The sequence below is a fragment of the Hemiscyllium ocellatum genome, chromosome 5, assembly GCF_020745735.1.
Source record: "Hemiscyllium ocellatum isolate sHemOce1 chromosome 5, sHemOce1.pat.X.cur, whole genome shotgun sequence".
Lineage (NCBI taxonomy): Eukaryota > Metazoa > Chordata > Chondrichthyes > Orectolobiformes > Hemiscylliidae > Hemiscyllium > Hemiscyllium ocellatum.
In genome coordinates, this window is record NC_083405.1 from 24891250 (window position 1) to 24906232 (window position 14983).

Genomic DNA, 14983 nt, shown 5'->3' on the forward strand with positions numbered 1-14983 from the left:
TGAACTTGAATGTTAGTTTTTTTATGATTCATGCACCAGGACCTCCAATTCATTCTAAGCTGCAGGTCTTTTTTTTTAAACAGTTTCTATTTAAGTAATATTTTTCTCTACTGTGTCTGCCAAAGTACACAACCTCACATTTTCCCATGTTATATTCTAGCTGCATGTTTTTGCCCACTTACTTAACTGGCTGTATCATGCTGCAGATGCTGTCTCATCACTCTGGGTGATGGCCCCATTGTATTCTTGCTAGACTAGCAATCTGGAGACCTGGTAATGTTCTGGGGACCTGGGTTCAAATCCCACCATGGCAGATGTTGGGATTTGCATTCAATAAAATCTGAAAAGTCTAATGATGACCATAAAACCATTGTTGATTGTCAGAGAAAAAAACCCAGCTGATCACTAATGTCCTTTAGGGAAGGACATTGCCATCCTTACCTGGTCTGGCCTACATGTAACTCTAAGCCTACAGCAATGTGGTTGACTCTCGACTGCCCTCTGTGCAATTTAGGTTGGGCAATGAATGCTGGCCCAGTTAGTGATGTCCACATCCTCTGAATGAATAAAAATACACTACCTGTCTTCTCATGTTTTTAGTGTCATCAGCAAACTTGGTGATAGTACATTCACTTTTATCTTCCAACTCATATATCTTTAGTAAATATTAGTGCATTTGAGAGAAAAACACTCTCTGTATTGTAGCTATTACATTGTAGGAAACAGTCAATATGATGGAAGTCGGGCAGAAACCCTATTTATGCACTCATGCATGTGATGGCCTTTGGTTCACATCAGGATTCTTTGCATTTATCCTGTGAATTTGGGAAGAAGTAGAACTCTTCTCTCCTCTCTTTTCTTCTATACCATCCCCACCATCATGACCACGTAATTCAGCAGCATAAATGCCTTGAATGGGAGAGAGAAATCACGCAATGGAAGTTTTCAAGGTCGTTCTCTATTGACCATACCAGAGAAAATCCTGACATACCTTCTAAATTACCTGCTTCTTGGGATTGAGGTAATCATGCTAGAGACCGGGTTTGGCTTTTAACCTTCCAGAAGAATATGTAATTGATCTTTATTGCTAGGCAAGAAAGGTGTTGTGAACGACACTAGGAATTCTTTGTTGCATTCTTCAGTCTGACTGAACATTTGATTCAAAGACTTTGTGGATAGTTCTTCAGAGATTTGAATAACCAAGAGCTATCTTCATATTATCAAATTGGAGCGGGTGCAGAAAAGATTTACCAGAATGTAACCGAGACTAGAGGGATTGAGTTACAAGGGGAGGCTGGATAGGCTGGATTTTTTTCTTCACTGGAGCATAAGGGGTTAAGGAGTGCTCTTGGAGAGGTTTATAAAATCATGAGGGGCATAGATGAGGTGAATAGCCATGGTCTTTTCACTAAGGTATGGGAGTTCAAAACAAGGGTGCATAATTTTAAGGTGAATGGAAAAAAGTTTCAAAGGGACTTATGGACAAGTTTTTTTTTGCGCAGAGTGGTTTGTATGTGGAATGAGCTTCCAGAGGAAGTGCTAGATGCAGGTACAGTTACTACATTTAAAAGACATTTAGACAAGTACATGAACAGGAAAAATTGAGGGATATGAGCCAAACATAGGCAAATGGGATTAGTTTAGTTTGGAAAATTTGTTTGGTATCGGCAAGTTGTCCCAAAGAGTGTGTTTTCATGATGTTTGACTCCATAACACTAATCCTGCAGCTATTTCTTGATAAAACTACAACTATATTAAGTGAAGATCTGAAGTAGAGATTTTCTGAATCTGAGTGAAGCACAGCTCTGTAATAGCTATATACTATTTACTGTCTATCCAACAGTGGCTGTTCACTACATCAAACATCAATTACCCTATGATGTCAGTACAAAATACCATCAACATGGGAAATTCTTTAACCTCAGTCGCATAAAGACATATAAAGTAGGAGCAGAAATGAGCAACTCAATGTCTTTTTCCTGCTTTTGCACTTTGGTCCCTTTTAGCCCTAAGAACCATATCCAATTCCTTCTTGAAACATTCAATGTTTTGTCCTCAATCACAATGTTTTGTGGCAGAGAATTCCAAAGGCTTAAAACTCGGTGGGTGAAGATATTTGTCATCATCTCAGTCTTAAATTTTTAGACCCCAGTTCAGGACTCGCTGCTCATCAGAAACTTTCCTCATTATTTCATCTAATCCTCTTACAATTTTATAGGTATCTGTGAGATCCCCCTCATTCTTAAAAACTCCAGTGACTATTGTCTTAACGAGTCCTGTCATCCCAGGAATCAGTCTGGTATCACTCAGGAATCACTCTTTGTTGCTCTCCATCAATGGCAAGAATGCCCTTCCTTAGATAAGGAGATAAAAACTGCACATTGTTCAAGAAGTAGTTGGTAGTCCTCACCAATGCCCTGTATAATTGCAGTAAGATATCCTTGCTCCTGTGCTAGAATCCTCTTGTTATGAAGGCCAATATACCAAACTATCTCAATGCAAAACTAAACTGTCCACCATTGATCTCTTCAAGTTTGTGTATACAAGAGATTTGGCTTGTCCTTGAATATTGGCAAAATAAAACTTTCATATCAGCCAAGTCCTGGTCAGTCAAATATTGCACCTTCCAAATCTGATGAAGGAGAGACTCTGAACAATATTAAACACTTCCTCTATCTCTGCCATCTCTGTCAAACTGTGACCATTGATGAGCGTCAGCTCTTCTGCAAACTACAGAAATAAAAATCTGATAACAAAGACATTCACAAGTCAAAAAGATCTTAGCATACAAAGAAGTTGTGTTCAAATTCTAGTGGTGCAGAGAGATCTGAACTGTCCATCAGAACAACTTTAAAGAGCACTGTAGAATACATTGCTGCCACATTCTCCAGATTCAATGGAAAGGTCTGTTGAACAAACATTAGTGCCCTTCTTGAAAACAGCTGTTCAAGCATTTGGGCAAAACCCCTGCAAGACCAACTCCTAAGGTCGGGCACTGTCTGAATGGCTGAAAACAGCCCCCCTCTTTCAACACATACATGGTCAATATTCCAGAGGACACCAAAGAAAATGCCGCAAACGTACTCAGACGTTTTCATTGAAGTAATGTAGCATAGATATTAATGCCGATATTCTGCTAGTTGTGCTGAATTCATGAAAATTGTGGTTATCAAATGTTAGCAGAAGTTAGACTAAGTCTTTTTAGACTCTTTTTTTAGATTCATGGCTTTAAGTTATTTGAGACTAAATGCATTTGAATTCAGCAGACCCAGCACAGTTGAGCAGATATTGTAGTTGTATGGATGACCAATCTGTTCACAATTGTCATCTGTAAAATTGTATAATTGACATATCAACACTGGGGGCTGCACATGTGCAGTTCACCACGGAAATCCACAACAAACTGTTATTGACTACCTGCTCCTCTACAGGGTGCACTGTTGAATTGCCCACAGATGGTAATCTTTAGAAGTCACTGAACTGACAATAACTTCCCTTTTTACTTAGTTATAGCGCTATTAAAAAGCTCTGAAAAAGTAGTGCCTTGTTAAATGGGGTATAACTGGTTGTTAATGATGTACTATGCCATAATTACTGCTGAAGTAGCTCTCTCATCCTGGAAATTTGATTTTATTATTTGTGCAGTGCCATGTTTTTCCATTTTGATCATTCTGATTTTTGACGTTAATTTTGTAACGTTTCAACTTCTAAATTTTATGTTCCAATTTTTATTTCAATCTTTGTTTAAAAAATGACATCAAGTGAATTTGACATCAAGCACATTTTACATCCTGCATTGTCTGAGAGAATGTCTGAATGTGATTAGCTATCTATTAGCTATCTGTTTGATGACATCACTGTTGCTAAACAGCAGGAAATCCCTCTGCTTTGGTGCCAGATCTGAATTAGAGTTGAGAAATCTAAGATCCATGTTGCTGAGATTGCTAGATCTTTTTGAGCAACTTTCTTTTGAAGTTAGTAGTGACTGCAAATATCAGGCCGAATGTAAGAAAGGATAAGGCTGTGCTAGCCTTTTCAGAATGAGGCTAAAGTTGTTGTGAATTTACAGCTTTAGACAAGCTGTTGGACCTCTGCCTATAGAGTGTGAGGTGGGCAGCAGGTTGCACAGCAGTTGAAGTTGCAAAGGTAGTATAGAGGAATTGGAAGGCACAAAGTTCAAAATCACGCAACACCAGGTTATAGTCCAACAGGTTTAATTGGAAGCACACTAGCTTTCGGAGCGACGTTCCTTCATCAGGTGGTTCCAAATCAATTGGAAGGCCGTAAGCTGAAGAAAGCTTAGTAGCTATAGGTAGTACAAGTGGATGCGAAGGATAGAATGATCAACATACATGTGGCTTTAGAATGCCGTTCTGCAAGAGTTGGATTGGGTCCTGCAGAGTAGCAGCATTTGTAGGTGTGCTGCTATCTGTTAGGGGAATCGGGAGCTTGTATCTAGGTAGAGGTCATTTGTTCATTTGGCAGGAGAGAAATGGAATTGATATCAAAGTGGTTGAACAAGTGGAAGGCATTTAAGATTTTGTGTTTTCCTTAAGTACTGGTGATTGTAAGCTCTATTAAGATGAGATAACCGATAATTGAGGAACTATCAGAACATCTGAAAAATAAATTGTAGAATGTCGTAATGATTTTTGAATTTGATTGGTTTCTGAATCTGAGCTGATTGATGGTGGATGCCAGATTCTGGTTGGTTAGAGTTCAGATAATTGGTTGAAGTAAATCAAATTTTCATTCTTTGGTGCCTTCCAGATTTTCAGGACATCAAATAACTTTATGTTCAATAATTTAGCCTGAAATGTTGCTGACCCATATGATTAAACAGGCAATGTGACCAATTCTGAACAACATGGGCTCCCATCTAGCGATGAGATATATGATTAGAATTTTTTTTTGTTGATTTGAGGATTAACTGTTGGCCAGGAGAATACAATGAGAACTTTTCCCTTACTCTTCAAGTAGTTTGCTTTTCTCTCTTTTTTTTTAATGCATTCATAAATGTCTGTGTCTGACTCAGCCAGCATGTATTATCATCCCAAACTCTTGCAGCAGGTGATGGTAAACCGCTGCAGTTATATACACTACGCTGTAAGGGAGGTACCTCCAGGATTTTGACCCAGTGACAGTGGGTGATATAGTTTGAAGTGAAGATAATGTATTCATTAAAGGGGAACTTGCAGATGCTGGTCCCATTCATCTCCTGCCCCTTTCCTTCTAGGTGGTAATTGCACATTTGGAAGGCCTTGTTGCAAGAGCTTTTGAGAGTTACCACAGTGTACATTAGATGGTGCACATTACTGCCGCTGCATTGAGGTTGAAGTGGGTGGGGTACCAATCAAGTGGGCCACATTGTCCAATGGCTTACAGTTGAGAGGTTGTTGCATTTGGAATCATCCACATTAACTCCTGACCTTCTGAGGTCTAATGGCATCAACTTAAACATGAACAAGGAAACCCCTTGCTATCACCCACCACCTCCCCAGGCTTAGAGTGGGTTTTGTTGCAGGGAATAGAGAGTATTCTTGAGCTGGTAGATTTCTGAAGGCTCCTCTCTATCCTGTTCAGCTGTTACGTCATTACTGACAGGCAGAAGGTCGTTGACATGGATAACTGGACACTAATTCACAATACTGGTTTCTGGCTCAATCTCTTTGTAGCCACTCCTTAGCTTGTGTGCAAAATATATTTCACCGACTGTTGCAACACGAAGCAATAAAACAATGTTTACAATGAAGTTCAGGAAGCTTTCTTTTAAAAACTATAATAATCCTGAAACAATTAGCTTTTAATGATTTAGAAAAACAGTTATTTTTGCATTTCTATTCCAAGAATGAAAACTGCAGAAAATTAAGACACCAGTTTTTACAGTTGGAACTGTAGACCATCCTATATGCTTTAGTCTTTTCATTTCTGTCTTACAAAATATCAGCTGCCCAGTGCACTGGCAGTCCCACCACAGGCCTCATCAACATGCACCTACAGCTGATGGATGGTGCAAACATTGTCCATGACACACACACACACACTATGTCACTGAGGCCCAAAGACACACACTGCCAATACTCTGCTTGCAGCAACCCTACTCGACAAGCCCCGAGCATGCAACCTCATCTGGTCCTTTTCTGACCCTTCACTGTCTCTCTTCCAATCCCTCCTGCCTGTGGACAGGACAGCATGACAGTGAGTGATAGGGAGGGAATGAGCAGTCAGGAGCTGGGGTGGACAAGTGTTTGGAGTGGGGCAGTGAGAAAATTGCGATCCCAGGATTTGAATTCATTCAGAACATTTGAAATTACTTTTTTCTTCTGCTCCTGTACCTTAATGCAGGCACCTTGCTGTAGAGTCACCGGTTGTGAAGTCATAGGCACCATTACTGCATGGGCGATAAGTGCCTTCCCTCCCTCTACAATTGCGGTGACAATAAACACAGACAAATAATAAATGTGGCACCACCTACATGGTGGTTTACCTCCTTTTATTCTTTTTATGCTTGGTGGTGCCCGACACCATTGTGGCATTTCACCTTCCCATTCTGTTGCCATCTGCATGCTTTTATGTATACATGAATGAAGTTGTTTATTTTTAGGATCATGTTGGTTTCTGTTCTAGGTTCATTCACTTCAAATTTTGAGAACTGCAGAGACAGTGTTGCAGGGTTTTGGCTATACATCATTAAATACATTTTATGTCAGATATACAAACTTATTGTGATGAATACACTGTGCCCTCTAGTGGTTAAAAGATTTTCTTCATGTGATTTATGATCTTCAAAATTTAATTTCTTTGGAAGGATTGATTTGTCAAACTTGAGGATTCATTAAGGCAAAACCGCTTGTTTTGTTCTTCTTTACTGGAATAGATGGATAAGTCATGCTTCTGCCTGAATGAAATATGTTTATGTTCATCCATTTGTTAATTGTGAAGCTATTGAGAGCAATCAAAATTAAGAGGTTTTCCTCATATTACACATTTCTTGACAGTCTAGCATGGTTATTATTTTAGAAACTTGTAACTTGGCCACTTCAAAGAGCAAATGAGGACTGCAGGTGCTGGAGATCAGAGCTGAAAAATGTGTTGCTGGAAAAGCGCAGTAGGTCAGGCAGCATCCAAGGAGCAGGAGAATCGACGTTTCCGGCATAAGCCCTGCTTCAGGAATGAGGAAGGTGTGCCAAGCAGGCTAAGATAAAAGGTAGGGGGGAGGGGCGTTGGGAATGAAATAGGTGGCAGAAGGTTAAGTTGAGGGTGATGGGGCGGAGAGGTCTGGAAGATGATTGCAGGTCAAGAAGGTGGTAATGAGTCTGAGGGTTGGGACTGAGATAAGGTGGGGGAGGGAAAATGAGGAAGCTGGAGAAATCTGCATTCATCCCTTGAGGTTGGAGGGTTCCTAGGCGGAAGCCATAAGCGCCATTACTGCATGGGCGATAAGTGCCGTCCCTCCCTCTACAATTGCGGTGACAATACACACACACAAATAATAAATGTGGCACCACCAACATGGTGGTTTACCTCTTTTTATGCTTGGTGGTGCCTAGGAACCCTCCAACCACAAGGGATGAATGCAGATTTCTCCAGCTTCCTCATTTCCCCTCCCCCCACCTTATCTCAGTCCCAACCCTCGGACTCATTACCACCTTCTTGACCTGCAATCATCTTCCAGACCTCTTCCCTCCTCCCCCCCCCCCCCCCCCATCCCCTGTCCAGCCTATCACCCTCACCTTAACCTCCTTCCACCTATTGCATTCCCAATGCCCCTCCCCCAAGTCCCTCCTTCCTACCTTTTATCTTAGCCTGCTTGGCACACCCCCCTTATTCCTGAAGAAGGGTTTATGCACGAAACGTCGGTTCTCCTGCTCCTTGGATGCTGCCTGACCTGCTGTGCTTTACCAGCAACACACATTTTTCACTTCAAAGAGTATCAAGAATCAACCATGTAGATTAAACTAGAGTCACACTATGTATGTATGTCAGGTTAAGTTGTATGCTGTTCATTGCTGGCAAATTAGAGTGCTTATTGAATTCAGTTTCATAATTTACTGAAGTGGGATATTAACACTCAATCTGTAAATTGTTAATTCATGCCAAACTCCGTATTCTGTGATTTGAGTGCATGGAGATTTATTGATCATACCTTTGAATAACAAGTGGGTGTTATTAAAATTTTTGTGTAAAACATAATATTTAGCTTAAATTTAAAGTTGCTTTCAATCAGAATGGTATCCAATACTTGCATTTAACAAACTTGGCACAAAATTAAAACTGGAAAAATACTGCAAATATACACCAGTACTAATGAGAAAAAAATGCAAAAATATTGCTTTAGTTGTTAGCTAAATGTTACCAGAAGTTGCCATGGCAAAACATTGTTTTTGAAAATAAACAGAAATGCTTAATTGTTCTCCATTGTCTAAATGAAATGTTGCTGTTGTAGAGTATTTTGTGGTTTAATATGGAAAAAACATTTAGTTAATATATATTTCAGAACAAATCTTTGTTAGACTTGCTGTTGTTTGACCAACTTGCTACCTGTACCACGGATCACTTTGCCTCTGTCCCATAAGGTTTATCACACAAAGTCTTGCAAATAAAGAGAGGTTTTAGAATAACTTTTATGGCCGATTAAATTCCATGCATTGTACTGAAAGCTGTATTGACACTCTGTGGTGTACACAGCAGTTTAATGTTTTGGTAACTCTGAAAAAGCTTCTTCACTAATTTTTACTTGTTCCTTTTTTCCAGGATGCTTTTGTAGACCTATATGGAAATAATATGGAACCTCTTTTCGACGTCCCATGGCCTTCTCTTCGGACAGTCTTGGGCATTGCTGCTGTGGGGGCTTGTATAACCTTTGCTTATCTAGCCCACCAGTATTAACCATGATTATTCAAGAACTTTCTTTTAACTAGAACTAGCTTGCAAAAATTTATTAGGCTGCTTTGATGTTACAAGCAAGTTGTTTTATCTAATTGCATCAAATTATCAGCCTTTTTGACACCTTAAAATATTCTTATATTTATAGTCATTGAGACTCTACAGGTTGGTTTATAATGTTCCTTTGGAGTTTGCAAAAAAATCATTATTGAATATGTAAATGTGAAGCCAATTCTAGAAGTACGTTTCACTGTGGATTGAAATTCTTAAGGCTGACTGGAATTTACATTCTATAATAAATTGGATGGATTGTGTTACAAGATTTGAGATATGACTGAATGGAATTTTGCCTACAGCAAGGACCCTGACTTCGGCTTTGTTTTGTAACATATTGATAACAATATATTGCTTGGCAATTGAGCATTATATGAATTACGATCAGTGCATGACACAAATTGCCCAATACTCTGCTTCCTGAAAATGTTGGGAACTGAGGTTTAAGTGTCGCTTTTTTAAAAAAAACTTTCTTTTACTAAAGAGGAAGTCTGTGCCTTTTTAACAAAAAAAATTTAGAAATTAGTCATGATCTTCAAGATTTAACATTGTACAGAAATGCACAGAATGGCTGAAGCAGACATTTTTGGGCCATGATTTGAACATACAAAAATATATTGATCACGTCATTAAACAGCAAGTGGATATTAACAGGATTTCTTTGTATAAAGCAGAAATTTAATCCTTGGCTTTTATTTGGAACTGCTTGCAAGTGGCATGACGTCTAATACCAGTACTAAACAAATCAAGAAGAAAGCTAAAACTGGATGGAAACTGGAAGCAAAATAACTATCACGTTTGCAAATGTGCATGAGTATTTAAGGAAGGGAAGAACACAAAATGATGCTCGGGTAACTTGTTAATATTGCTGAAGGTTGCAGTGGTAAAACTTAATTTTTTGAGAGTAAACTGAAAGGCTTATATTTGTTCTCAATGTCTAAAATATGTTGTTTTGTGGGTTAATGTGAATAACATATTGATGAGCTTCTTGACCTCAGCACAAAACTTTTAAAATATTAATTTAACCATAGACCATGTAGAAGGTAACAGCTTTTTAAAAAGAACCGTTCAAAAGTCCATTTCATTTCCAGTTTAAACTTAACTTAAAGCTTTTTCTTTATTTTTATTTAAAGTTTACAATTCTTACTAAATGGGCTGCTATTAGGTGAGTATTGTAGAATAATTAAATGGCTTTAAATAGAGTAAATACCAAAGGGCGATTCCCAAACTGCTGCGGTGTGAAAATGATAAGATACTGCATGCTTTAGATATTGCCTGTAGTTTTGAACGTTGTGCTGATGAGATATAAGCATTTAATGACTTCCAGCTATGTGACATGATATTGCAAACCTCTGCCCACCAACAAAATCTAGAACATTCTCTTTCGAAAAAATTATGCTCAAGGAATGCTGTGACTTTGGCTCATAGAAACTACCACACCAACAGCAAGCAATGGAGGAGAGTGCTTACTTTTGTAACATTTCCATGGGGACTGATATCAAAGACCTTGAGGATGTTCACCATCCTTTACAGAATAACTAAACTTCAGGTGACTTCAAGACTTGTGCTATAATGCCTTTCAACTCAACTTTCTAAGGCATCCACCAAAACATCTGCAGCAGAAGCAAATTGTCATAACGATTCACAGATGCAAAAGGAAAATCAAATTATATTTGCAGTAGTACTCCATCTACTGATGACAACCAATTTCAACATACCAACATTGTGTAAGACAAAGTGAATGTACCGTGAAGAAATGAGCATAATTGAAATCACCAGTAAGCTAACAGTATTGTAATTTCATGTGGAGTGATAAAAGCTTATCAAAAAATAATAAGCACGTTAGAAAAAAAATTTTTTTAAGCATTTTATGTGGATCTTAAAAATACAATATTATACTTTGTATAAATTGTGTTTGTGCACCTTCAGTTTATTTTGGCATGTCATTTCTGTTGCAAGATGAAAGAAAGCTCTTGTAATTTTAGAAGTTGTGCTTTTGTGTCTTGGGTGTAATATTTTGTTAATTGATTTTTTTAATATATCATTGTGCTATAATACTCACTGCTGTCTGCTGTTTGTCACCACAGTGAGCGATAATTATTTGATAAAATTACAAATCTGAAAAATGTAGCAAATGAGCAAAAACATACTATCAAAGTCTGAGAAAACTGGTCTGCAAGATGTTGGATTACTGTTTTTTTTAAGCTTAAATGTAGCCCAATCCAAAATATGCAAATATTTTAATTTAGGACCAGGGAGGTGAGATGCATCGTTTAGAATATTTGGTGTCTAGCCCAATCTAGATACCTAGCAACATTTGTAAATTAACTCCCTAACCTAAATGCAAGTCAGTTGAGCTACTCGGGTGTGATCTCTGGTAGACGTATCTTTCAATTGCTATATTAAATCCTTGTTATAAAATATACAGCACCAATTAAGCAGCTTTTTTCTACCCCAAACCATTAATACTGTGCAACATCCAGAGTATAATATGGACATGTTTATCTTGCAATGTGTGTCTAATACAGAGGGGTAACCTGAAAATAAATTACATTTTTGACTTTAACCCTTTATAAAATCTGTCAATATCTGGAATACTGAAATGTACTTTTCTGAAAGAATTTGGTGCTGTTTTGGAGATGGCCTTATAAACCTTATTCACGTATGTATTTTTTATGGAGTCAATCAAAACCGAATGCATAATAATTAATTTCTACAATTCTTACTGTAGCAAGCAATGCTTTTTTTGTTTAAAGAAATTCTGCAAGTTATTACCAATAATATTTTATAAACCAGAATTCAACAGCGATATGCACAACTAACATTTATTGCCTCACCATTTCAGTACACTTTAATGCTTGTAAGGAATATTTCGTTCATTGTCCTGAGATTCTTTTGATTTAGCACACTTCTTCAAAATTATTTTTAAATGTGTCATCAACATATGGAAGGTTATTGTTCAAATTGCTTTCTAAAATAAAGGATTTTCAATCAAATTTCCTTCCAACAGTATTGTAGGGAACTAATATCTCATCAGAGGTAAGAGACCTTTATCATTTTCAATTTCCGCTATCTCAACACCAAGACGGTTGGAGCAGTAGCGATGAAAATTGAATGAGAGATTCTGAAACTTTCTTTTTCTTTTAAGTCCTACTAAAGTAAACATTATATAATAGTATTTTTCTAACAGAATGGAGGCTGATGGAGTTAGCTTCAAAAGTGTCTATTTATGATATGCTTTTTTCAAAAAAAAAGCACTCAAGGGTCATATTATATTTTCAAACTTTCATTTGATATGCACCCTTTTTTGTGCAAAATGAAAGAAAAGAGCGTTTGGTCTGGACATGCAAACAAACCTAAAATTAAATGATTTACCTTCAGTTGACCTCCTTTTTGCTAGTCTTGTTTTTGTCCAACCTGATCTTAAGCATTGTATGTTGTTTGTCTCTAGACTGTATTGAGTGAGATGAGAATGCTAGATTGTAAACATATCCTTTTACGTTTAAGCTTTTGATCGAATATGTTGTTTAATCCACCAGATGCAGCACCCTTAGTGCTCAATATGACTTCGAATTTGAGTGTGCTGTCTGTAAGTTAATTAAAGTAGTTTGATGAAATATATGCATGCTTGTAAATGGAACGTGGCCACCAGTGAGTGATAGGAATCAGCGTGTATCAAAGAATTCATTGTTTTTAGCTATAGAACTGAAACGTCATAATTCCGGGTACGAAGCATCCAAACCTGTTTGACACTGTTTGTTTTATAATACTTCTTAATATTCTATACAATCACATGTATAATTTCTGATATGAATTAAACATATTTTGTAATGAAAGTGACATCATGCATGGAAGAAAGGTGTTGCTGAGGACTTGATTGTTTTTATAAAGCTATCGAGGAACCCTTGACTGGCTTTATTTTATAACTGTTTTCCCTGCTTGGCCATTGATATACTGAAAATATTTTTCATTTAGTTATGCTTCTGGTGTGCGAGAACCACATTTTAGGTACTTTACGAGTTGTTTTAGATGTCAGTGGTTTGTATATAAATTGAATGTTAATTCCATCAGTGTTTGTTTTTTTTTGTTTTTCACCACAAATAATTCATGCCATTAGTTACTGACTTTTTAAGCTGATGAAGTACTTAACAGACATTGCAGGTTATTGTACTCTCTTATTAGATGGAATGTCCATTTTTCAGAGGTTGCTCACATGTTGAATGTGCCATTGCTTTAAGTTTTTGTAGTTCATTTTTAAAATATCAACTGCACTCTATCATAGAGGAAGTGAACTTGCGCTCCATCTGAAATAGTGGGGATGTACCCCCCTCTACAGTGTGGGCAAGTTGTGATTTTATTTGATGGTGATCAGCCTATTGAGTGAGGGGAGATGTGGTGTGTCAACACTGGCTATTAGTACTTGGGGGAGCTTCTGTTTAGTGCAGATTGCTCAAATAATTTCCCCTGCCCACCTTCCTGCCATCTCCACACCGTGCACATTGCATGATGTAAGGCATGCTTTGTTAGTTTTTAGAAATTTCTTCATGGGATGTGGGTGTTGCTAACTAGACCAGCATTTATATCCCATCTCTAATTGCTTATAGGGCAGTTAAAAGTCAACCACATTGCTGAGAGTCTGGAGTTACATGGAGGCCAGATCAGGTAACTTTCCTCCCCTGAAGTATATCAGTGAATCCGGTGGGGTTTTCCAACAATTGACAATGGGTTTACTGTTATTATTAGAATCTTAATTCCTGAGTTCCAATTCCACCAGAATTTGAACCTGGCTCCCCAGAACATGACCTGGGTCTCTGGATTAATAGTCCAGTGATAATACCTCTAGGCCATTGCTCCTCAGTAAACACATTGGTAAACGCATTAGTGATACAGATCTGCAGGGCTTAGCTGACCCAAAGCCAGGCTGACCATCCAACATCTACCCAGTGGAAAAAGGTTGTTAACAAGCAGGCCACCTCTGCCTGTCACCTGATTTGCTGAAGTGGTCTTTGTTTGTACCACATTTAAGGATTCTTATATCTTCCAAAAAAGCTTGAATCCACCCCCCACCCAGTTTACACTGGAACTTCCAATTAAATCCTAGTCTTGTTCAGTGTGTGAGATGTGTTGGTGTTTAGGAGTGAATAATCGTTTGAGTGCTTTGCCCTTGCAAAATCGATTAATTGAAATTGGCATTCCTGTGGTGAGTTATAGTCTTCCCTGCAATTTTTAAAAGTTGTTTTTCATACATTCCTATCCACATCATTTCAAATGCCCCAAAACCAATATATTCAGAATCAAACATGTGGTGTTTCAACTGTCTGTTTGTTTCCTTAGTGAAAACTGTGAAATAAAAATAGTAAATTGTTTGTAATGTACATATCACAGGCACTATCACTGACTGTCAAAGAAGGATATTACTAGGACAGATATTCTCATAACAGTTTTATTCGCAAGTCACAAAGTAAAATCTTATTTTGTATTAGGTAGCCCTGCTAAATATGAGAAGCTTCATATATCTGGGAATATTATGAGTCATGATAAAATTTTGGATAAAGGACATAGTAAATGCTAATGTGTTGCAAATGGCAGCCTTTTTGATGTAACCTTCAGGGGAGATTAATTTTAAGGAGACAATGACTTGTATATAGTCTAGATTTCCTATATAAGCTACATATTACCTATATAAGTTTCTTTAAACTGTAGTATGAAAAATGACAAGCATTTCATAGTTCTGTTAAAAGGTTTGAACCATTGTGTGATTTTGATGTACTAAGTGCTTATACAAACAAGGTTTGTTAACAAAAAATACTTATAAAGATTTTTTTTAATATACTTGTGTGATTATTTTGTAGTAGTCATCACAAATATACCACTGCCAACATTCATTCACTCTATTCGTGTAATAATGTTACACAGAACAAAATAACAACTTATGTTGCTTTTTAATGAAGCCAACCTTTATTTCCTTGAATTTGTACAGAGCATGGCATCATCCCATTTGATTGAGGGGAGAAATGAAAACTTCAAACCTTGATATGTATTT

General features: G+C 37.5%; 1 protein-coding gene across 1 annotated transcript in view; it reads left to right on the forward strand.

The window, feature by feature from the left end:
• Positions 1-14768, forward strand: part of LOC132815631 (apoptosis regulator Bcl-2-like) — a 160835-nt gene extending 146067 nt beyond the window's left edge. The window contains exon 2 of the mRNA XM_060824586.1: positions 8755-14768. Within this exon, the coding sequence (XP_060680569.1) occupies positions 8755-8889 (135 nt within the window). The 3' untranslated portion in view covers positions 8890-14768. The remainder of the gene's footprint in view (positions 1-8754) is intronic.
• The last annotated feature ends 215 nt before the right edge of the window (positions 14769-14983 follow it).